This window comes from Sinohyriopsis cumingii, chromosome 9 (assembly GCF_028554795.1).
Source record: "Sinohyriopsis cumingii isolate HCF-2022 chromosome 9, ASM2855479v2, whole genome shotgun sequence".
NCBI lineage: Eukaryota > Metazoa > Mollusca > Bivalvia > Unionida > Unionidae > Sinohyriopsis > Sinohyriopsis cumingii.
This window is the reverse complement of record NC_142969.1, coordinates 107,721,448-107,746,439: the sequence shown is the minus strand read 5'-3', so window position 1 is coordinate 107,746,439 and position 24,992 is coordinate 107,721,448. Positions and strand designations below refer to the sequence as shown.

Sequence of the window (24,992 nt, the reverse complement as noted above, 5' to 3'; positions counted from 1 at the left end):
GTAGTTGTGATTAATAGTTGTGGTAAATTATTAAAATCTTTCATTTTTCCTGCAGGGGAAATCTAACTTGGTAACTATCCATTCAAATCTTGGGTACCTTGAAGATTTCTACTAGTTCTTTTCAAATTGATCAAACTATAGATGTGGAATTCTCTGTGTTTTTTTAAAAAACATTTGTAAAAATGTATTTGTTTGTTTTTCAACCTACATTGGTATAAATTCTTTTGTTGAGGCAGATGTTTAAAATTGAGGTCATGCTTCCTGATGTCTAGTCATAATTCAATGTAACAAATCTGGTTTCTTGTTGGGTTTTGTGTGGAAGGAAGTCATTTCCAATAATACTTGAGAGAGGGGAGGGGCCAAAGCTCTACAAATGTATTGCCAGCAATTGTGAAGTCTAAATATTTTATTTGATCAAGTTTTCTGAAGAAATTACTTACAATAAATATGAAAAACTAATTTTATGAGATTTTTTTGGGGTCATTTGCATTTATTGCAGTTTTTTGGGATTGGAATCACATACACTGATTAAAAATCGGGTGTCAGTTATAAGATAAAAGCAATTCAGTTGTGGGTGTATATTTTTATTCCAAAAACTTTAAAAAATTACACGTGAAACTGACAGCAGAGTATCGTAGTTCCTTCCTACTCATAAACTCCTGGCTTATCGTATTATATCATACTGCTTGCAGACTATGTGATAGTAGGAACTTTAATGGTATAAATGTCATACTGCTTAGGGATTCTATTAGAGTTATGTAACACTGCTTAGGGACTCAGGCCGAATAAATATTATATTGCTCAGGTAAATTGCATTAGGTGGCTGTATATTTACTGATTATTTGATTATTTGATTTCTTTCCTATTTCCAGGATACTTTTGGTATAACTAGTAAAAGTGGAAAAGTAGAAAATGGTGTTCTAACATGCAGTTTTTCTCGTGTGAAAAGATTTGATTTAGTGTCCAGTGGAAAGAGAAAAAAGAGGGTTGTTTCTTCTGTAGATACATTCTTTGACCTTGACACAGACTGGTATCTGTTTTTAGCTAAAGGAAACACAGAAGGAACCACAAGTGGGTATTATAAACTAGTTCAGTTTTCAGTATGTCTGAGTTTTATATTGTTCTTCAACCTTTTATACATCTTTCTTGGTGAAACTATTAAAAGATGTAATTAATACTTTGTTTAAATTTAACTACGTTAATCTAATTTAGTTATTATTATTTTTCAGTTGCAAATACATAGTTTGATTGATTGATGTCACTTGAAAATATTAGGGTATATGAATTATAATTTTTGAGGCTTATGTTTATGACCACAAAAAAACATTTTGGAAATAACTAATAGTGAAAAAGGACATTATGCACAAAGTGTGATCTCCCTTCACTTAAGGTTTTTAAATCTATTGCTGTTGAAAGTTTGTAAACTGCCTATTTATCTGTGTCACTTGTAACATGCAAATGCATAGAGTAGTTTGAAATCTTAAGTTATTTAAATTTATGGTAAGTTACCTGTATATTATTTTCCACATTGTTCATTTGATTGTCTTTTTTAGTATATTTATTCTCTTTTTGTGTATTTCATTTATTCCTCTACAATACAGCTTTCTTCCTGTTTCAGTGGTGAAGGAGATACATGACATGAAAGTACTGCCAGCTGTTTCCATGGTAAAGGCAGATTTCCAAACATTGAGAGACATTTCCTTTCCCGACACTGGTTCCACTCAAGAATCACGACTGTCAACAACCACCTTGCTGCAAACCATGATCCATGTAACAGTCTAACTTCACCCTTAAAAATGACAACAATTGACCTGTATATTATTTTCTTTTTCCATAACGCACAGCAAAAGTTGTTAGGACAAGATGTAATAGTCAAGAAATTTGGTAGATTTTCTTTTTCTCTATATGTGCAACAAATAATAATAATAATAATAAAAATAATTAATAACAATAATAATAAAGACTTTATTTAGAGAAGGTAACTCAGTTAGTTACAGAACTAATCTACCTTGAGGCCTTCTATCTTTTATGTACAATATATACAGTATATACAACATGATGTGAGGAATTTGGCTTGACACTAAATAATTAAGTAATTTTAAAATTCAAATTATTAATAATACTAATAATAATAATGAGGACTTTGTATAGCGCCTTATCTTTAGAAGCTCTAAGCGCATTACAACATTAGACAACACCTTTAACATAAAAAACATATAATGATCTTATTACAAAAAACAAACACCATGAAATTAAAAAACATAGAAAACATGCTGAAAATATTTAAGGTAGGGAACATTATTAGGTCTTTAAGTTTGTTCTTGCAGTCGAAATAAGTGAGTTTTGAGAGCCCTCTTGAATGTGATCACTGTGTCTTTGTGTCTAAGTTCAGTGAGCAATTCATTCCACGTTGCTGGGCCCTGGTATGCAAAAGAACGTTGTCCATATGACTTTGTTTTCATAGTGGGAATAATGAGTATACGATTGTCAGAAGAATAGCATAAGTATCTTGCTGATGTGTACACATGGGTGAGGTCAGATAGGTATGTTGGACTAGAGTCCGTCAGTGAAACGTAGCACAGAGAACAAATTTTGTATTTGATTCTGGATTGAATGGATAGCCAATGTAGGGTACAGAGCAGCCAGGAGGTGTGCTCTGATTGTGGTACTCTAAGTATGATCCAAACAGCTGTGTTTTGAACTTTTTGAAGTTTTTGGAGTAGATATTGAGATGAACCAGACAGAATTGAGTTACAATGGTCCAGTCTTGAAAGTACTAATGAACACACAAGTGTTTTAGTGGCATCAACTGAAAGATATTTGCAAATGGAGCTGATGCGTCTCAGCTCAAGATATGCAGCCTTGCATATGTTCATGACATGTTGGTGCAATGTGAGAGTACTGTCCAGAGTAACACCTGTGTTTCGTACTGATTTTATGAATTTATAAGCCTGGAACACATGCACGGGCAATTTTAAAACATAAAATATCTGCATTGAAAAATTAAACTATGAAAATGATGCAAAATTAAAGAAAAGCAGGCAGTATCTTTTATACTAGAACTGTTCAATTTTCTAAAGTTTTCATCCATTTAAGACATTGATTATGAAAAGAAGAAATGCTAGGAGCCTGCCTTATGTCACTTGAGAACAGGGTAATGTTTTTGTATGAAAGGATTCAGCAGTAGTGGAATCATTTATAATACTCAGTACTAACTTTATGTCTTCAAAGAGCCAGTGGAGGAAATTAGCTATTTGCAGTAAAGAAGCCTGGAGAAGCAGGATATGTTCACTTGTGTACCACTGAGGGAAAATGTGCAATTTGCCTTCATATGCTTTGGAGTGGAGGGCCTTCATGCCTGAGCGATTCTCTCCATGACTGGTTACAAGAATTGTTTAATTCTGTGGGTATGTTTCATATAATCCAGACATGCAGGTTCAATAACTTTTTGCAGGGTTGAACAACTGCCATCATGGTTGTTTGAGTAGATGAGGGAAAATCAAAATTCCTTATGAGTTTCTGATGCAAGATTGAGAAGGTCGGTGATCCATGACTTCTGCCATCATAGTGGTGCAATGAAGATGAGGCAACATGCTACATATCTGAGTAAAAACCGAGGGAGAGACAAAGAATGGGCATCCATTTAGGCAAACTGGAATATGGCAAATATGTAGGTGGATTTGTTGTTAGAAAGTCCCACATTATGTCGCAAAGGTCTGGAGACTTGGTTCCTCCTTGTCATTTGAGATGAGTCACCCAAGGAATATGTAGATGATATTCCTGGGGAGGTTATGCACTGCAGGCTTTACCAAAGGAAGGTAGTAGGTGGGCTCCCCAGCCTTCTGTACTTGCCTCAGTACAGACTGTAGTCTTGGACAGTTGGATGTGCAGAGTTATACCCACCCTGAGCCAAGCTGGATGCCCCAATTTTTTGGAAGTAATGGTTCCAAAGATTGGTATGAAAGACAACTTTGCAATTTTTCTAACAAGTCAATGGCAAATAAACAAAAAGTAATATCCATAAATGCATGGCTTATAGATCTTTTCAAAACTTTGATACTGTTAAATTCCTAGAAGATCTGAAACAGATTCAATGGAATACAGTCCAAATCTTTGAAGATATTGATAATGTTTTAGATGCTTGGGCAGATCTATTCATCAGTATAGTGAACAAACATGCCCCTTTAAAAACACACAGGATAAAGAAAGACCACCAGCCAGGCTGGATCTCCCCAGAAATTTTAGAAGCAATAAAGCAAAGAGACCAACTAAAATCAGTAGGAAATCAAACTGAATATAGAGTTTGGAGGAATAATAAAATGATACATCAAGCCAAACAAGTGTACTATAAAAAAGTGCTTGATGAAAACCAAAATAATCCCAAAGCTATCTGGAGAGTGTTTACAGGGTTTGGTGCAGACAGATGTAAGAGTAGAACTGAAACTTTATCCCTTAATCATGAGGGCATTTATACCAATAATCCAACTGACGTCTCAAATATTATTAACAACTTTTTTGTTCAAATTGCTGAAAAACTTAAAGAACCCAGAACTTCATCTGATCATCTGCAACTCAAACATTTTTGTGCTAAAAACTACCAAACAATATAAAGTTTGAAATTCCTGAAATGAGTCCAGTTATATTGCTGGAAACAAAGAACAAATAACCAATTATTTTTAATGTTGGAATATTTGCTGTCCCCATTATCTATTTGTCTGTTTGTCAATTTTCCATTCATCTTTATGCAGTCTTTTGAAAGTAGTCATCCAGTTTGGTAATGGCCATGTCACAGTATCCCTCCTGGGGCCTTATAGAAGGTTGGAAAGCAGGGGCCTTAAAGAGGGTTCAGAAGTCCAGTTTGTATTAATTCCAATTGCAGACATTTATGAACACACTTTTCAACAGAAATTTGATATATAATTGTGCCGGTAAGAAAAAATGTATTTGTAAAGGATCTGGAAATGTAATCTGTTTGATCATTGATCCAAAAGGTGTGGTTTGAGACAGTGGTAGGGTGGGGTAAAAACTAAATTTTGTTAATTCCTATACTTTTTTCACCATAGATCAAACGTTTCCACAGATAATTACTTTTAAAAGTGTAGATTTAACTCAATAATTCAAAACACAAGCAGATTTTGCAAGTAATTGAACTTTGCTTTATTTATAATTGCCAGTTATTATTTCTTGGTTACAGGGATTTGGTGCCACATGCCTTGACCATGGCTGTGGCACTACCAAAGGCTGTTTCCATGACTGCAACCATGGAGCCTCCTGGACTTTCCTGGTAACATGGAAAGATAATGGTGGTGATAGTGTGGACTTTGAGATGAAGGCAAAGATACCAGCAGTTGATAATTACTGGGTCTCACTCGGATTGTCTGATGATAAGGAAATGGTATGCAATTTAATAGCTGAATTTGTTGTTCTTTTATTTGATCAGCATCTGAGACTATACATAAAATAATATAAAGAAGAAATGTTTTTAACTATAATGAAATTTGTCTTTAAAGTACAGTATGATTCATATCCTTTATATGGAGGAATCTCTGGGGCCCTGAGTGGCAGAGACTCTAAAGTGCTCACCATTATGAATCACTGCTATCTCACCTCTGTCTGCATGGGTTCTAGTCTTGGACTTGGCCATTGGGTATGTGAGAAAGCTTGCTGGTAGCTTCTCATGGGTCGATGCTTCTTTCTGGGCTTTTCCTGGTTTCTTCCTCCACCATTTATTCTGGCCACCATGTGCTGAAACATGGTGTTAAACCCTACAACAAAAACAACAACAAGAACATATGGAGGAACCTCAGTACAATTTATAGGCAGGTGTCCTTTATATGAATGAGTCTCAGTACAATTTATAGGCATGTACTCTTTGTATAAAGAAGCCTCAGTAAAATTTATAGGCAGGTGTCCTTTATATGAAAGAGCATCATTACAATTTATAGGCAGGTGTCCTTTATTTCAAGGAGTCTTAGTATCATTTCTAGGCAGGTGTCCTTTATTTCAAGGAGTCTTAGTATCATTTATTGATAGGTGTGCTTTTTATAAAGGAGTCTCAGTACAATTTATAGTCATGTGTCCTTTGTATGAAGGACTCACGGTACTAATTCAACTCCAATGGTAAACATATGGAAACACTATCATATTCAAAATTCAATAACTTAAAATTTCTGGGTGCTGATAATGACACCTATAATTCTTCATGCACATCTAACCTTGGTGCAAGCTTATGTGTGGAGAACACCATATGACCCGCGGCAATTTGTTTACATACATGTGCATGAAACACATGTTATTGATTCTGCACCAAATGAATCAGGTGCTACTTTCAGTATTGAGTACTCCTGAGTCAAGCCTGTAAAAATGCTAAAATTGCATCAGTAGAAATTTGTCAATATTTTTTTTACATATAGGATAAGCTCTCAAAAGATATTTTTCCTAAAATTTTAATTTTCATTATTAACCAATTATGGACCACCAAACCTGTAAATACTCTATTATTTCTTCACCCATTTCTAGACTGGTTCACAGTTTATCTGTATAATTAGTGCCGTGTGTCCTGAAGGAGCATCAGTACAATTTATAGGCAGGTGTCCTTTATTTCAAGGAGTCTTAGTATCATTTCTAGGCAGGTGTCCTTTATTTCAAGGAGTCTTAGTATCATTTATTGGCAGGTGTCCTTTATATAAAGGAGTCTCAGTACAATTTATAGGCATGTGTCCTTTGTATGAAGGTGTCTCAGTACAATTTCTTGGCAGGTGTCCTTTATATTGAGGTGTCTCAGTATCATTTATTGACTGGTGCCCTTTATATCAAGGAGTCTTAGTATCATTTATAGGCAGGTATCCTTTATCTGAAAATAATCTTAGTGCCATTTATAGGCAGGTGTCCTTTATATGGAGGAGTCTCCAGAATATAGTCTGAAGTTTTGTATTTATGTACGTATAGAATTGATTACTTTTCCAATACCAAGGAATCAGCTGTTGAAGACATGTATATTTTCTGAGCCAAATTTGTTGTAAATGCATTCAGTAAGAGTCCTAGGTGAACATTTAAAAAAGACCTGGAGATTTTTATTTCATGAAGTGCAGGAACCCTGTGATTAACTTTGGAATCTTTTATCTGCATAGCAATAGTTAGAGCTTTAAATATTTGCTGAGAAATTCTATCTTGAAGTCATTTTAAAATAGTTGAGGTAGTGATCAACTCAAAGTGAGTAACTATGAATGCATGGCCTAGAGCTAAATGGTACATAAGAATTTCAGAGGTAGTGGTAACTTGGAATGCTTGACCTTTATCTGAATGGTATGTCAAAATATCAGAGATAGTGGTAGGCTCTGAATATGTAAATACTAGTGCTGTGTGAATGTTTTGAATTATATGAGTTACGCTGAAACTGTACCAAGCACTTAACTCATTTAATGTCAAAATGGGTATGGGTTAACTCATTTAATGTAAAAATGGGTATGGGTAGGAATTAGTGATAATCTTTGTCAATGTTTTTTACCCTTTATGAGGAATAAGTGTCATTATGTGAACCTGCAAATCTGTGTGTATATCTACCAGTGATGTCACTACATGTCACTTTATATTGACATGACTAGAATACCTGTCTGCTGTAATGTCAGAATTTTAATTTGCACTCTTGGGTAAGGCTGCATAATTAGAGGAGGTGTTAGAATAGGTAGGGGGTCAGGGCTGGAACTGGGGTTAGGGCTGGAACTGGGGTCAAGGCTGCCTGATTAAGAGAGGAGTTGGAACTGGGGTCAGGTCTGTGTGATTAAGAGAAGAGCTGGAACTGGGGGCAGGTCTGTGAGATTAAGAAAGGAGTTAGTAATGGCATGGTATGGTGAGGGAAAGGAGTGGGATTGGAGGGAGTATGGATGCATGATTAGGCAATGGGCCAGAACTGGTGGTGGCAGAGCTGCATGTTTTGGAGAGTAGATGGAATAGAGGATAGGGCTGGATGCTTGATGATGACATGGAGAGTAGATGGAATAGAGGGAGGGCAGGATGCTTGATGATGACATAGAGTGTAGTTGGAATAGAGGGGAGGACTGGATGCTTGATGATGACACAGAGAGTAGATGGAATAGAGGATAGGGCTGGATGCTTGATGATGACATGGAGAGTAGCTGGAATAGAGGAAGGGCTGGATGCTTGATGATGACATGGAAAGTAGTTGGAATAGAGGGAGGGCTGGATGCTTGATGATGATATGGAGAGTTGTTGGAATAGAGGGAGGGCTGGATGCTTGATGATGACATGGAGAGTTGATGGAATAGAGGAGAGGGCTGGATGCTTGATGATGACATGGAGAGTTGTTGGAATAAAGGTGAGGGATGGATGCTTGATGATGACATGGAGAGTAGATGGAATAGAGGGGAGGGCTGGATGCTTGATGATGACATGGAGAGTAGTTGGAATAGAGGGAGGGCTGGATGTTTGATGATGACACGGAGAGTAGTTAGATTAGAGGGGAGGGCTGGATGCTTGATGATGACATGGGGAGTTGTTGGAATAAAGGGGAGGGCTGGATGTTTGATGATGATATGGAGAGTAGTTGGAATAGAGAGAAGGGATGGATGTTTGATGATGGCATTGAAAGTAGTTCGAATAGAGGATAGGGCTGGATGCTTGATGATGACATGGAGAGTAGATGGAATAGAGGATAGGGCTGGATGTTTGATGATGACATGGAGAGTACTTGGAATAGAGGGAGGGCTGGATGCTTGATGATGATATGGAGAGTAGTTGGAATAGAGGGAGGGCTGGATGCTTGATGATGACACGGAGAGTAGTTAGATTAGAGGGGAGGGCTGGATGCTTGATGATGACATGGGGAGTTGTTGGAATAAAGGGGAGGGCTGGATGCTTGATGATGATATGGAGAGTAGTTGGAATAGAGAGAAGGGATGGATGTTTGATGATGGCATGGAAAGTAGTTGGAATAGAGGGAGGACTGGATGCTTGATGATGATATGGAGAGTAGATGGAATAGAGGATAGGGCTGGATGTTTGATGATGACATGGAGAGTAGTTGGAATAGAGGGAGGGCTGGATGCTTGATGATGATATGGAGAGTAGTTGGAATAGAGGGAGGGCTGGATGCTTGATGATGACATGGAGAGTAGATGGAATAGAGGGGAGGGCTGGATGCTTGATGATGATATGGAGAGTTGTTGGAATAAAGGGGAGGGATGGATGCTTGATGATGACATGGAGAGTAGATGGAATAGAGGGGAGGGCTGGATGCTTGATGATGACATGGAGAGTAGTTGGAATAGAGGGAGGGCTGGATGCTTGATGATGACATGGAGAGTAGTTGGAATAAAGGGAGGGCAGGATGCTTGATGATGACATGGAGTGTAGTTGGAATAGAGGGAGGGCTGGATGCTTGATGATGACATGGAGAGTAGTTGGAATAGAGGGAGGGCTGGATGCTTGATGATGATATGGAAAGTAGTTGGAATAGAGGGGAGGGATGGATGCTTGATGATGATATGGAGAGTTGTTGGAATAAAGGGGAGGGATGGATGCTTGATGATGACATGGAGAGTAGTTGGAATAGAGGGAGGGCTGGATGCTTGATGATGACATGGAGAGTAGATGGAATAGAGGGGAGGGCTGGATGCTTGATGATGACATGGAGAGTAGTTGGAATAGAGGGAGGGCTGGATGCTTGATGATGACATGGAGAGTAGATGGAATAGAGGGGAGGGCTGGATGCTTGATGATGATATGGAGAGTTGTTGGAATAAAGGGGAGGGATGGATGCTTGATGATGACATGGAGAGTAGATGGAATAGAGGGAGGGCTGGATGCTTGATGATGACATGGAGAGTAGATAGAATAGAGGGGAGGGCTGGGTGCTTGATGATGACATGGGGAGTTGTTGGAATAAAGGGGAGGGCTGGATGCTTGATGATGACATGGAGTATAGTTGGAATAGAGGGGAGGGCTGGATGCTTGATGATGACATGGAGATTGGTTGGAATAGAGGGGAGGGCTGGATGCTTGATGATGACATAGAGAGTAGTTGGAATAGAGGGAGGGCTGGATGCTTGATGATGACATGGAAAGTAATTGGAATAGAGGATAGGGCTGGATGTTTGATGATGACATGGAGAGTAGTTGGAATAGAGGGAGGGCTGGATGCTTGATGATGACATGGAGAGTAGTTGGAATAGAGGGAGGGCTGGATGCTTGATGATGATATGGAGAGTAGTTGGAATAAAGGGGAGGGCTGGATGTTTGATGATGACATGGAGAGTAGTTGGAATAAAGGGAGGGCTGGATGCTTGATGATGACATGGAGAGTAGTTGGAATAGAGGGAGGGCTGGATGCTTGATGATGACATGGAGAGTAGTTGGAATAAAGGGAGGGCAGGATGCTTGATGATGACATGGAGTGTAGTTGGAATAGAGGGAGGGCTGGATGCTTGATGATGACATGGAGAGTAGTTGGAATAGAGGGAGGGCTGGATGCTTGATGATGATATGGAAAGTAGTTGGAATAGAGGGGAGGGATGGATGCTTGATGATGACATAGAGAGTACTTGGAATAGAGGGGAGGGCTGGATGTTTGATGATGACATGGAGAGTAGTTGGAATAGAGTGAGAGCTGGATGCTTGATGATGACATGGAAAGTAGTTGGAATAGAGGGGAGGGCTGGATGCTTGATGATGACATGGAGTATAGTTGGAATAGAGGGAGGGCTGGATGCTTGATGATGACATGGAGAGTAGTTGGAATAGAGGGAGGGCTGGATGCTTGATGATGACATGGAGTGTAGTTGGAATAGAGGGGAGGGCTGGATGCTTGATGATGACATGGAGTGTAGTTGGAATAGAGGGGAGGGCTGGATGCTTGATGATAATATGGAGAGTAGTTGGAATAGAGGGAGGGCTGGATTCTTGATGATGACATGGAGTGTAGTTGGAATAGAGGGGAGGGCTGGATGCTTGATAATGAGATGAAGAGTAGTTGGAATAGAGGGAGGGCTGGATGCTTGATGATGACATAGAGTGTAGTTGGAATAGAGGGAGGGCTGGATGCTTGATGATGACATGGAGTATAGTTGGAATAGAGGGGAGGGCTGGATGCTTGATGATGACATGGAGATTGGTTGGAATAGAGGGAGGGCTGGATGCTTGATGATGACATGGAGATTAGTTGGAATAGAGGGAGGGCTGGATGCTTGATGATGACATGGAGTATAGTTGGAATAGAGGGGAGGGCTGGATGCTTGATGATGACATGGAGATTGGTTGGAATAGAGGGAGGGCTGGATGTTTGATGATGACATGGAGAGTAGTTGGAATAGAGGGAGGGCTGGATGCTTGATGATGACATGGAGATTAGTTGGAATGGAGGGAGGGCTGGATGCTTGATGATGACATGGAGTGTAGTTGGAATGAAGGGAGGGCTGGATGCTTGATGATGACATAGAGAGTAGTTGGAATAGAGGGAGGGCTGGATGCTTGATGATGACATGGAGAGTAATTTGAATAGAGGATAGGGCTGGATGCTTGATGATGACATGGAGATTAGTTGGAATAGAGGGAGGGCTGGATGCTTGATGATGACATGGAGAGTAGATGGAATAGAGGGGAGGGCTGGATGCTTGATGATGACATGGAGAGTTGTTGGAATAGAGGGAGGGCTGGATGCTTGATGATGACATGGACAGTAGTTGGAATAGAGGGAGGGCTGGATGTTTGATGATGACATGGAGAGTAGATGGAATAGAGGGGAGGGCTGGATGTTTGATGATGACATGGAGAGTAGTTGGAATAGAGTGAGAGCTGGATGCTTGATGATGACATGGATAGTAGTTGGAATAGAAGGAAGGGCTGGATGCTTGATGATGACATGGAGAGTTGTTGGAATAGAGGGGAGGGCTGGATGCTTGATGATGACATGGAGAGAACATAGCTGCATGGTTTATGAGAAATTTGGAACTGGTTTTGGGAGGGATATGGCTGCATTATTGGGAGAGCATGGAATTGGGAGGGATATAGGCTTCATTTTGAGGAGATGATTTGGAACTGGACAGGACACCCGAGGGAAGGTTGGATGAAATAAAATAGAGATATGTGACTGCTGCAGATGATTTGTTATTATTGAATAAGTGATTAAAGTTATATCAGGTGAACAGATACCACTCCAAAGGTAACTATTGGTGCTAAAGCTATTTGTGTTGTAACCATGTATGCCGACTTAAATAAATTTTTCTATCTCATTTGATTCTGTCTACCTTTATCTCATAAAATGTTTCCATCCAAGAATTACAGTTGTTCCCTTTCTCAAAAGTCACATGAAAAAGCCAATACTGACAAGGCCAAGTGAAGCATGTTTGGACAAAAAAAAAATTCCTTTGAAAAACATGCTTTTTCAAATGATCCATTTATGTTGTGTACATGCTGTATGTGCCACATGAGGTGTACCCAATACACTTTATACTACTTCATAGCAAATTGTACATGCTGTATGTGCTATATTGTGTGTACATGCTGTATGTATCATGTGGCATGTACATGCTGTATGTGCCATATGGTGTGTGCTTGCTGTATGTGCCATATGGTGTGTACATGCTGTATGTGCCATATGGTGTGTGCTTGCTGTATGTGCCATATGGTGTGTACATGCTGTATGTACCATATGGTGTGTACATGCTGTATGTGCCATATGGTGTGTACATGCTCTATGTGCCATATGGTGTGTGCTTGCTGTATGTGCCATATGGTGTGTACATGCTGTATGTGCCATATGGTGTGTACTTGCTGTATGTGCCATATGTTGTGTACATGCTGTATGTGCCACATGAGGTGTACCCAATATACTTTATACTACTTCATAGCAAATTGTACATACTGTATGTGCCATATGGTGTGTACATGCTGTATGTATCATGTGGCATGTACATGCTGTATTTGCCATATGGTGTGTACATGCTGTATGTGCCATATGGTGTGTACATGCTCTATGTGCCATATGGTGTGTGCTTGCTGTATGTGCCATATGGTGTGTACATTCTGTATGTGCCATATGGTGTGTACTTGCTGTATGTGCCATATGATGTGTACATGCTGTATGTGCCATATGGTGTGTACCTACCTGCTGTATGTACCATATGGTGTGTACATGCTGTATGTGCCATATGGTGTGTACCCAGCTTACTTCATACTGTTGGTAACCGCTTTAGCCGCCTAGTTGTTAGAGCATCCACCTTGAATGTAGGAGGTTGTGGGTTCAAACCCTGGCTGAGTCTTACCAAAGACTTGTAAAAATGGTACTAACAGCTGCCTCACTAGTTGCTCACCATTAAGAGGTTAGTGTTAGGACTGGTCAGCATGGTGTCAGGACAATGTGACTGGGTGGGACATCATACTACATGTCTGTGCCATGATGCCCCAGTGCTAGACATCATTATAAACTGCTACACTGCAGATATCATATTGATATGACTGAAAAAGTGTTAAAGCTATGTTAAAAATCCAAATTACACACACACAGCCACATACACACACACACTCACACACACAAACACACACACACACAGATATAGTTGGTCAAACAGAACAATGTTCACATGCAGACTTGTTTTAAAAAGAAATGTAAATATTGACTGTCACAAAGAACAGACAAGCAAAACTTGTTTTAACCTATTAAAAATTAAATTTTCATATTGCATTTGTCATGCAAATTTAATTTATATCAATGTTTGTGGAGGGGGGGGATTGTTGACTACTTGAATAAATAGTGGATTTTTGTGTATATTTCAGGGTAATGACAGTGTGATGGATTGCATTGTTCATTCAGGTACTGTCACGGTACATTCCTCGTACAATTTTCCAGACAAGTGGAATGACCTATTACAGCCCGTAAGTTATCCTTAGTATGATTTCAAATTGTAAAGAAACTTTAAATGTCTTTTATTATCGATATATGTACCTATGTGATGAAATATACAAAAGTTAGTGGACACCTTGTGGTCTACCTGTACTGAGCACTTAACTCCCAAATTCTCTTGTTCATATCATGTACCTTTGTAGCCATATCTAACACAATCACACAGGCACTGTCATAATTTTGAAAGAGCCAATAAAATGTTGGCCTAGCCAGTTATGCTATTAAATAAAGTTGGATTCTTGGACATCATTTCTTATTTATGGACTATTTCTTATTTATGGACTATTTATTATTTATGGACTATTTCCTGTTTATGAACTATTTATTTATGAACAATTTCTTATTTATGGACTATTTTGTATTTACGCACTTTGGCTGGTCTTGAGTTTGTTGTTTTGAGATCTAGAAAACTGAAAAGTGGTGAGCATGGTTGATTGTAAGTGTAATCACAAATGTATATTTTAACATGACCCCCCTTATTACCTCACCCCCTCAACAGAATCAACATAAACGTACTTGTTTTTAACCAATTTCGAAATTGCATATTTATGTTTAATGTTTCCAAAAATGATTTATTTCATCAGCCTTTTTTGGTCCTTACTGTTAGTGAGATCAGAATACAAGATAATTGTGGAAGATGCAAGTTGAGAATTCCAGGTTTTTATAGTACACAAACTGAGCAAAGTATGCATGCATAATTCCAAAATGTAAAAGAAACCTTGTTTTGACATTGATTCCTTTACCAGGAGATAAGCTGTTTAGCATGCAGCCTAATACTGTATCCTTACATGCACAAGCTGATAATACACAGTGGAATAAGGCATATCTATTGTATCTTCAAGGGGAAACAGGATATCTCTCTTGTATCAAATCATTTTATTCACAGATATGGAAATACTTCTCTGAAACTATCTTTATTCTGGGAAAATCTGTTACTACCGTATTTACCGCATATGTTGGGACACGATAAAATAATTATTTTTTTTTCCTGTCCCAGAACTTATGGTGAAACATTTTTTCACTTTGGTCATATGTCCCAAGACTTGAGAAACGAAATAAATTTGTATTGCATTTGTGCTTGCCCCCCCTCCCCATTGCACATTGCAATAAGATATATAAATAAAACGCTTAATTGATAATTAAAAGAAAGAAACTAACCTTGTGTTATGATTTATTCCTTTTTTCAACATGAGCATTAAGGAAAAAAATAATTCCACGAAATCTGTATAAGTGGCGTAGGCTTCCATACTGTCGCGTGTGATCTGTATTATTCTGGTAATATGTCATAATGACATTTGTGCAATGCACAGCATAAACAAATGTTTCCAAAAAATATGCGACTACTAATTTTGAAAATGCATGATTTAAGTTTTACAATGAAGATTCAGTAGTTGTGATTAATAACTGTGGTAAATTATCCTAGTCTTTCATTTTTTGGAGGAGGAGGGGGAACTATTGTTACTGCCCATTCAAACTATGGGCACTTTGTTGATTTATACTAGTTCAGATGTCATCAAATTATAGCAGTGGATTTTGTTGGGATTTTTTATTAAAAATCGTTGTAAAAAGTTATTAGTGTTTTCCAGACTACATTAGTTTAAAGGCTTCTATTGAGGTAACTTAGTCAACATTGAGGTCATACTTTGTGGTAGTGTATAGTCATGACTGGATGTAAAAAAATCTGACTTTCTGCTTTATTTTTCAAGTTCAGCCTCAATTCTTCGAATTAGGGTCCCAAACTCCCAAACTGTAAAAACAGATTCTAAAATAGGTTTAACTAAACCTTGTAAGCTAATTCCAAAATTTGTGCACAAGATGACAAGTTAATTGTTAATAGCCGTAAATTTCACATTTTCTTGGCATATATTTTTTAAATGTGAAGGTTCCATTTCAGATTGCAAGTAATTATGAAGCCTAATTATTTTAATTGATTGTGATTTTCTAAAGATTCTGAAGTTACTTTCAACAATTATGATATACTAACTTTTGTTTATATTTTTTCTGGTCATTAATGTTTCAGTTGGATCAGTTACTCCATTTTGTACCTATTAAAATCCAACTTCAGTTATTTAAAAAAAAATCAATACAGTTGTCCAGTTCTGCATGTATTTTTTATTTCAAATACTAAAAAAGATTACTGTTGAAATTGATAACACATTATTGTAGTTCTTTCCTGCTCTTAAAGCCCTGGCTTACGGTATAGATTAGATTCACCACTCGCTTGATAACTTGTGTGTGGATAACTGATGAACCCACTAAATAATGCAGGGTCAGGCATGAATCATATTTTTGTAAAACTAGAAAATGCCCAAAATGTGGCCCCTATTTGTTGAACATAAAGATAAATGTAACCTTGATGAGTCACTCATTTTACCTTGGAGAATGGTGGTTAGTGCCCAAAATTTGAATCAATCTTTTGAAATTTTCAACTTTTAAAAATAAATAGTATATTTTGTTAACATTAATCTTTCGAAACAAAATTCTCAGTACACTTTAAACAACAATATTAAATGAAATTTCAATCAATGAAAATGTTATTAATGCTGTTTGGTTGCAACACTTTAATGACTAAATACCAATTAAACATAAATTGTCATTAGTGAATTTATGTTTCAGTTCTATTGTTTAATTTGGTTTCAATTTAATCATCATAAATGCAATATGCACTGTTGTATCCAAGCTTGCAAAATGTCAGTCTATAATCACAGCTCTGTCCATGACTGTTTATGTCAGTTTATTACCACAGCTCTGTCCATGACTGTTCATGTCACTTTATTATCACAGCTCTGTCCATGACTGTTTATGTCAGTTTATTATCACAGCTCTGTCCATGACTGTTCATGTCAGTTTATTATCACAGCTCTGTCCATGACTGTTTATGTCAGTTTATTATCACATCTCTGTCCATGACTGTTTATGTCAGTTTATTATCACAGCTCTGTCCACGACTGTTTATGTCAGTTTATTATCACAGCTCTGTCCATGACTGTTTTTGTCAGTTTATCATCACAGCTCTGTCCACGACTCTTTATGTCAGTTTATTATCACAGCTCTGTCCATGACTGTTTATGTCAGTTTATTATCACAGCTCTGTCCATGACTGTTCATGTCAGTTTATTATCACAGCTCTGTCTGTTTATGTCAGTTTATTATCACAGCTCTGTCCATGACTGTTTATGTCAGTTTATTATCACAGCTCTGTCCATGACTGTTCATGTCAGTTTATTATCACAACTCTGTCCATGACTGTTTATGTCAGTTTATTATCACAGCTCTGTCCATGACTGTTTATGTCAGTTTATTACCACAGCTCTGTCCATGACTGTTTATGTCAGTTTATTATCACAGCTCTGTCCATGACTGTTTATGTCAGTTTATTATCACAGCTCTGTCCACGACTGTTTATGTCAGTTTATTATCACAGCTCTGTCCATGACTGTTCATGTCAGTTTATTATCACAGCTCTGTCCATGATTGTTTATGTCAGTTTATAATCAAATCTCTGTCCATGATTGTTTATGTCAGGCTATTATCACATCTCTGTCCATGATTGTTTATGTCAGGCTATTATCACATCTCTGTCCATGATTGTTTATGTCAGGCTATTATCACAGCTCTGTCCATGATTGTTTATGTCAGGCTATTATCACATCTCTGTCCATGATTGTTTATGTCAGTTTATAATCACAGCTCTGTCCATGATTGTTTATGTCAGGCTATTATCACATCTCTGTCCATGATTGTTTATGTCAGGCTATTATCACATCTCTGTCCATGATTGTTTATGTCAGGCTATTATCACAGCTCTGTCCATGATTGTTTATGTCAGGCTATTATCACATCTCTGTCCATGATTGTTTATGTCAGGCTATTATCACAGCTCCAAACAACCTCGAGTCTGTAGTTAAACAATAAGTATGCTTCAGGAGTTAACAATGCTCTGTGCAACAATGTAACCAGCAATCAGCACCAAATTTACCAAAATCAATATTTGTTTTTGCCACCAAAATTAAAATGCATCACAATATACATTAAAGATATTTACTGCAGACTCGAGGTTGTTCTGATCTTACCTTTCCGTTGTTGTTAAAATCTAAGACTATCCAAATGCAAAATGGCACTGCCAGACAGTACTTGTCCAGACGTCAAAATCGATGAAAAATTATTGCATTTTCTCCAATATGTCACAAACTAAATGAAGTTTGTCGAGCTGTTTTGAAAATTGAACTATTCTTGATTATGACTGGCTTATGTTGGAAATTAGCAGATGCAATTAGGATAAACTAGCAGTGTTGTAACTACCGAGGGGTGTGGACTGGTGTCATCCTTTGTGTTATATTGTTACAGGTTAGAACCTCCATGATTCATGGACAGATACTCCTAATGAACCCCTGTGCATTCAAGCGACCAGAACACATCATAGTTTGCACATTCTGTCGGTCATGATAGACTACTTAGTGTTCTGGTAGATAATAACCTATCATGGACTGAACATATCAAACATACCAGTAAAAAAAATGTCAATTCAAGTTTATGGCTTCTCAATAGGATAAGATATTTTCTCCCTGAAAGGCACAGAAAACTATTTTATAACAGTTACATACAAAACTATTTAGACTACTGTAATACAGTATGGGGTAATTCAAATGATAAAAACATAGCAAAGCTGGCACATCTTCAAAAAAGAGCATTTGGGCTAATATCAATCCAGAAAGAAAGCAATGAAAATTTAGCTGGTAGGTTAAAATTATTACCTATTAAAGACTGAATCAGTTTGAGAAAAGCCAAATTAATGTACAGGATATTCAATAATAGTGCTCCTGAATATTTACAACCACTATTCCAGTATAGGCTACCTGCGATCCATGTCTACCAAACAGTGTAAAATTCCCAAACCAAATAAGGAGTTATTTAAAAAAAGTTTCCAATCCTCTGGAACTCTGCTCTGGAATAGTATTCCTGTTGAGATTAGAAATGCCTACTCTATTTCCTTCTTCCAAACCCAATATATCCAGTGGCTTCAGAGATGCAGCTAAAATAAATAAATTCCTTTGTATGAGGGCCTCAAGGTAGATTAGTTCTTAGCTAATTGTGTTACCCTCTTTAAATAAGGTTATTATTATTTAAAAGTGAAGTCTGCATATCCCATATCTCTTCGATGTCATATAATTATAACAGATGTATAATTTTGTTTCATGTACACTGAAATATAACCCTGGTTAATAAAGTCCTGTTTAATTCATATCCATTGTTTATTTGAAACTTTTTGGAATATCTATGAAAAATTACTGAAACTTCAGTAAAATACTATGTAATGGTCAATTTAACTTCAGTGATATCTCAACAAACTGTCAATGAATGGTAGTGAGATCTCACCAGAATTTCAGTGAATTGTTTTTGAAATCTCACCAGAATTTCAGTGAATTGTTTTTGAAATCTCACCAAATTTTCAGTGAATTGTTTTTAAAATCTCACCAAATTTTCAGTGAATTGTTTTTGAAATCTCACCAAAATTTCAGTGAATTGTTTTTGAAATCTCACCAAAATTTCAGTGAATTGTTTTTGAAATCTCACCAAATTTTCAGTGAAATGAAAAGGAATGAATGATGCCATGATGGAACAGGTTTTATATGCAAGAAAGAAAATGAAGTCAAGAAAAACCTAAATCTTGTTTGATAATGTCTGTCAAAATAAAATTTATTATCAATTTTTAAAATTATTGTAAGTAGTTATAATCATTGATTCCCAGTAATTTCTAAGCATCATTTTGCTGTTTAATAGAAATCTGAAGCATGTATACATTTTAGGCAGCCTTTTTCTTAGATGGAAACCTTAGGCTGAATTTTATTTCAGGTGAAAATTTCAGGCAGGATTTTTTTTATTATGTGGATTTTTATTTCAGGTGGAAATCTTAGATGGATTTTTTTGTTTAAGCAGAATCTTGGGACAACTAATTTGCATATTTCACCTAAAATTCCATCAGAAATCCACCTAAAGTTCACTTGAAATTTGCCTAAGCTTCTTTAAATTTATGGTTTAGGCAGAAAACGCTTTTTAAAAAAATGTCTGAAATCCACCTTAAGTCTGCCTGGAATATTTTTTACCAGATTTCAGGTGGATTTTTATTCCAGGTGAAAATCTTGGATTCTTTTTATATAAGCAGAATATTAAGACAACTAATTTGCATATTTTGTCTAAAATTATGCTCTGAATTCCACTTGAAATTTGCCTAAGCTTCCTTAATATGAACAGTTATGGTTTAGGAAGAAAATACTTAAGAAGCCCATCTGAAATCCGCCTGAAGTCCGACTGGAAAATTTTGTACAGGTCAGAAATAGAAAGCTTTATTTCACAGATATAGTTCATTATACAAAACCAACTTCCAGAGTTTATAAAGAACTTTGAATTCCTGAATTGGCACTGAAAGATTTCCTCAAGCATGAGATGAAGTTTCACTATTACTTGCAATGACAGCATGGTATAAATGTTTTACTAATAGAAGTAAAACTATTTTTTGATGTTGATGGTTGTTTCACAAAAGAAATGTCCCTGGTCTTTAAAAAAAGGAATCTTATTGTGAACCAAGAACAAAAAGCACAAATTTTTATGAACTCATGTTCGCTCTTGAGTAATGTTGTTAATAATCTTTAAAATTTAATATTTCTTGAAATTAAACAAATATTCCAAAAAGTAATTACAAAACGAGTATTCAGCCATGAAACAGTCCTGTTTCCCATCCACCCAGTTTCATTTCCTTTGAGGTCCTTCTGTAACTTTCACCCTCATTAATAGTGTGGACTATGTTTTTGGACTTCACTGAGCATGAGTTATCAAGGGAGAGGTATAACCAGTACAAAAAATGGCAACTGAACAAGGGTTTTGGAAGCTGATATTTTTATCACTTGCAAACAATGCAGATAGAAAAATGATAAATTTTAGCTCAGACAAAAGGAATAAAAGTCACTCACAGGATGACATATTGATCTCTGATGTAGTAAATGATAATGTTAGCAACTCTAATATATATGTAGTAAATGTCATACTGGTTAGGGACTCTGATGGAGTAAATGTCATACTGGTTAGGGACTCTGGAATAAATGTCATACTGGTTAGGGACTGATGGAGTAAATGTCATACTGCTTAGGGACTCTAATGGAGTAAATCTTATACTGGTTAGGGACTCTAATGGAGTAAATTTCATACTGGTTAGGGACCCTAATGTAGTAAATGGCATACTGGTTAGGGACTCTAATGGAGTAAATGGCATACTGGTTTGGACTCAAATGGAGTAAATGTCATACTGGTTAGGGACTCTAATGTAGTAAATGTCATGCTGGTTAGAAACTCTAATTGATTAAATGTCATGCTGGTTAGAGACTTTAATGGAATAATTGTCAAGCTGGTTAGGGACTCTAATGGAATAAATGTCATACTGGTTAGGGACTCTAATGGAGTAAATGTCATACTGGTTAGGGACTCTAATGTAGTAAATGTCATACTGGTTAGGGACTCTAATGTAGTAAATGTCATGCTGATTAGTGACTAATAGAGTAAATGTCATGCTGGTTACAGACTCTAAAGTAGTAAATGTCATGCTGGTTAGGGACTCTAATGGATTAAATGTCATGCTGGGTAGGGACTTTAATGGAATAATTGTCAAACTGGTTAGGGACTCTAATGGAATAAATGTCATACTGGTTAGGGACTCTAATGGAGTAAATGTTATACTGCTAAATTACTGCTCAGGGAAATTGCATTAGGTGGCTGTATATTTACTGATTATTTGATTATTTGATTTCTTTCCTATTTCCAGGATACTTTTGGCATCACTAGTAAAAGTGGAAAAGTAGAAAACGGTGTTCTAGCATGCAGTTTTTCTCGTGTGAGGAGATTTGATTTAGTGCCCAGTGGAAAGAGAATAAAGAGGGTTGCTTATGCTGTAGACAATTTTTTTGACCTTGACACAGACTGGTACCTGTTTTTTGCTAAAGGAGACACAGAAGTAGCCACAAGTGGGTATTAATATAAACTAGTCCATTTCTCAGGATGTCGGAGTTTTACATTGTTCAACATTTTTTACATTTCCCTTACTGAAATTATTAAAATAAGTAATTAATACTTTGTTTAAATTTAACTATATTAATCAAATTTAGTTATTATTATCTTTCAGTTATAAATACATTGATTAACTGACCTTACTTGAAAATATTAGCGTGTTTATATAAATTACAATACTTCAGGCTCACATTTTTGATGAAATTAAGAAATAGCTAATAGCATAGGTGTCAACCCTTTGAGATGAAAACATGTACGCCAAACCAATAAAAACCTTACAAAGACCAAAAAACCTTACACGAAAAAATGTATTCATATAATATATAAGTTAACAGTTTTAAAACAACAAATGCTATACACAAATTATTATGACACATGTTTACATAATTATTTACATTTCTGAAACTTTATTTCATTCTTTGTACTTTTAACACTGTCATCTTCCTGCTTTGACTAAGCAAAGAAGCTTCTGATGGATGCTCCCTTCTTCATTTCAAAATTTCTTTCGTACATTTTTCTCCTGAAGTGTTCATCCAGATCATATATGCTCGACACCATCACTTTTATGTCTTTTCTGCAAATTTAAAAAAAAGAATTCAAAGGAAGATCCTAACTTGGATACATCTACAATGCCAGGGAAGACTTTTAATCCAATCAGCCTGAAACTTGCCACAACCTTGGTCAGTGTCTTCAAGCTTGCCTTTTTTTGAGTTAGGCTCAGCCATTTGATAGATGGAATATTTTAACTAGATGAGAGAAATAAAAACAAATGTAAAAATATAGACTTGACATGTGTAAGAAGAAGATCTCCCTATTAAAAATATGTTATTAATTTATATTTTTCCCCATAAACCCCAAGATATTATGCCAGGAGCTTTCCAAAAATTGAAATCTAGAAATAGAAAAATTGACAAAGTAGCAGTCTGGAAGTTTATACCACATAAGCTGTTGATCGTTTCTATTAAAATTGCATATCTGGTGTTTGAAAAGTTATAAATTTGCTATATTGTGTGCCGATTTTGGTCACAAACTTGTTATAAATTGGCAGTGTTACATATTTTTGAGTCACTCAGTATCTGTACTATGTCTGTCATTATGGCAATGCATCTTCCTGTTTGCATTACCTTATCGGACAAACTTAACTCAAAACTATAGCAGCATGATAAAATGCCAATGCTAAAATCAGCAGAGTATTTATTTTTAATTAGTATATTGTTAAAAATTTTAATAAATCGACTTTATCTCCACACAGAAACGTCGGACGAATTACGGTTACACCAACATGATTGCCAACTATGTAAAGTATGAAAATTAATGCAAACTTTATGCATTTGATAGTAATAAGTATAAATAATAAAATAATAATGTATAAAATAAGAAAACATACTTACTACACAGGTAGTTAGTCAATATTAGAAATCCAAGTGAGTGTCTAATCTCTGAGCGATAAACGACAAGATCTTCACACACTGGAGTTGAACCATGAATGAAACTCGTTTCATTATCAAAGGAAAAGCTCAGTTTTGAGTATGATTTGATTGGTTGTTTTGGGCCACCATAGTCACACAGAATTCTCATGCAAAAAAAAAATGATGCCAAGAGTCCCAGATGCACACAAAATGAAAAAAAAATACAATTTAAATTTAAATTTTTTTACGAGAGAACTGTACAAAACGGTTGTGTGGCCTTATGCTGACAAAAAAGGAAAAAAACCATACAAATTACGGGTAAGCCGTACAAATTACAGGTAAACCGTACAAGTTGACACCTATGTAATATTTTTACAGTTGTGCAATGGTGTAATAATAATGACAAGTGTAGTTTTTTTAAGAATTTTTCCCACCATATTTGATTCATGCAGCATTTTAAGTTCTCAAATAGTTTTGCTGGTTACAAATTTGCACATAATACATTTATCTATATCACATGTAACACACAACTCATAAATAACTTTGAAATCACAAGTCTACAGTAAATTCTCTTATTTTCCACAATATTCATTTGATTTTCATCTTTGGGTCAACTTAACAATTTTATTTTTTAATTGCATATTCAAGTTAACTTATTCCTCAGCAGGTTCCTCCCTATTTCAGTGTATTCAATCCTCTACTGTATAGGTTCTATCTCCCTATTTCAGTGTATTCAGTCCTCTGCTGTATAGGTTCTATCTCCCTATTTCAGTGTATTCAATCCTCTGCTGTATAGGTTCTATCTCCCTATTTCAGTGTATTCAATCCTCTGCTGTATAGGTTCTATCTCCCTATTTCAGTGTATTCAATCCTCTACTGTATAGGTTCTATCTCCCTATTTCAGTGTATTCAGTCCTCTGCTGTATAGGTTCTATCTCCCTATTTCAGTGTATTTTATAATTCAGTACATTTTGTAATTCAGTGTAATTCATAATTCAGTGTATTTCATAATTCAGTGTATTTCATAATTCAGTATATTTTGTCCTTTAGTGTATTTCATAATTCAGTATATTTTGTCATTTAGTGTAATTCATAATTCAGTGTATTTCATGATTCAGTGTATTTCAGTGTATTTTGTAATTTAGTGTAATTCATAATTCAGTGTATTTTGTAATTCAGTGTAATTCATAATTCAGTGTATTTTGTAATTCAGTATATTTTGTCAATTAGTGTATTTCATAATTCAGTGTATTTTGTAATTCAGTGTAATTCATAGTTCAGTGTATTTCACCCATTTTGCTTCTGTATATGTTCCTAATTTCAATGTATTTCACTCATTCCTCAACAGTAGAGGTTCCTTCTTCCTAATTTCAATGTATTTTACTCGTTCATCTATTGCATTTGTTCTTCTTTCAGTGTACATGTATTTCACTAATTCTTCTACAGTACACGTCTCTTCTCCTTTTTCCTACTTTATTCACTCTTTCCCCTACGGTACAGGATCCTTTCATTCCTGAGTTAAGGTTCCTTCTTTACTGTATTTCACTCACTTCTCAAAAGTACACATTCTTTCTTCCTATTTCAGTGAATTGCACCAGTTTCTCTGTTGTATA

The 24,992-nt window shown here is 36.2% G+C and overlaps 1 protein-coding gene across 4 annotated transcripts in view; it reads left to right on the top strand.

Moving 5' to 3' along the window:
• LOC149792440 (uncharacterized) overlaps window positions 1-24,992 on the top strand; it is a 132,500-nt gene that overhangs the window by 56,871 nt on the left and 50,637 nt on the right. For all 4 annotated transcript variants that reach the window (XM_089971015.1, XM_089971013.1, XM_089971014.1 and 1 more), the window contains 5 exons: window positions 873-1,071; window positions 1,619-1,770; window positions 5,195-5,395; window positions 13,789-13,887; window positions 21,729-21,927. In XM_089971015.1, the coding sequence (XP_089827141.1) occupies window positions 873-1,071; window positions 1,619-1,770; window positions 5,195-5,395; window positions 13,789-13,887; window positions 21,729-21,927 (850 nt within the window). The remainder of the gene's footprint in view (window positions 1-872; window positions 1,072-1,618; window positions 1,771-5,194; window positions 5,396-13,788; window positions 13,888-21,728; window positions 21,928-24,992) is intronic.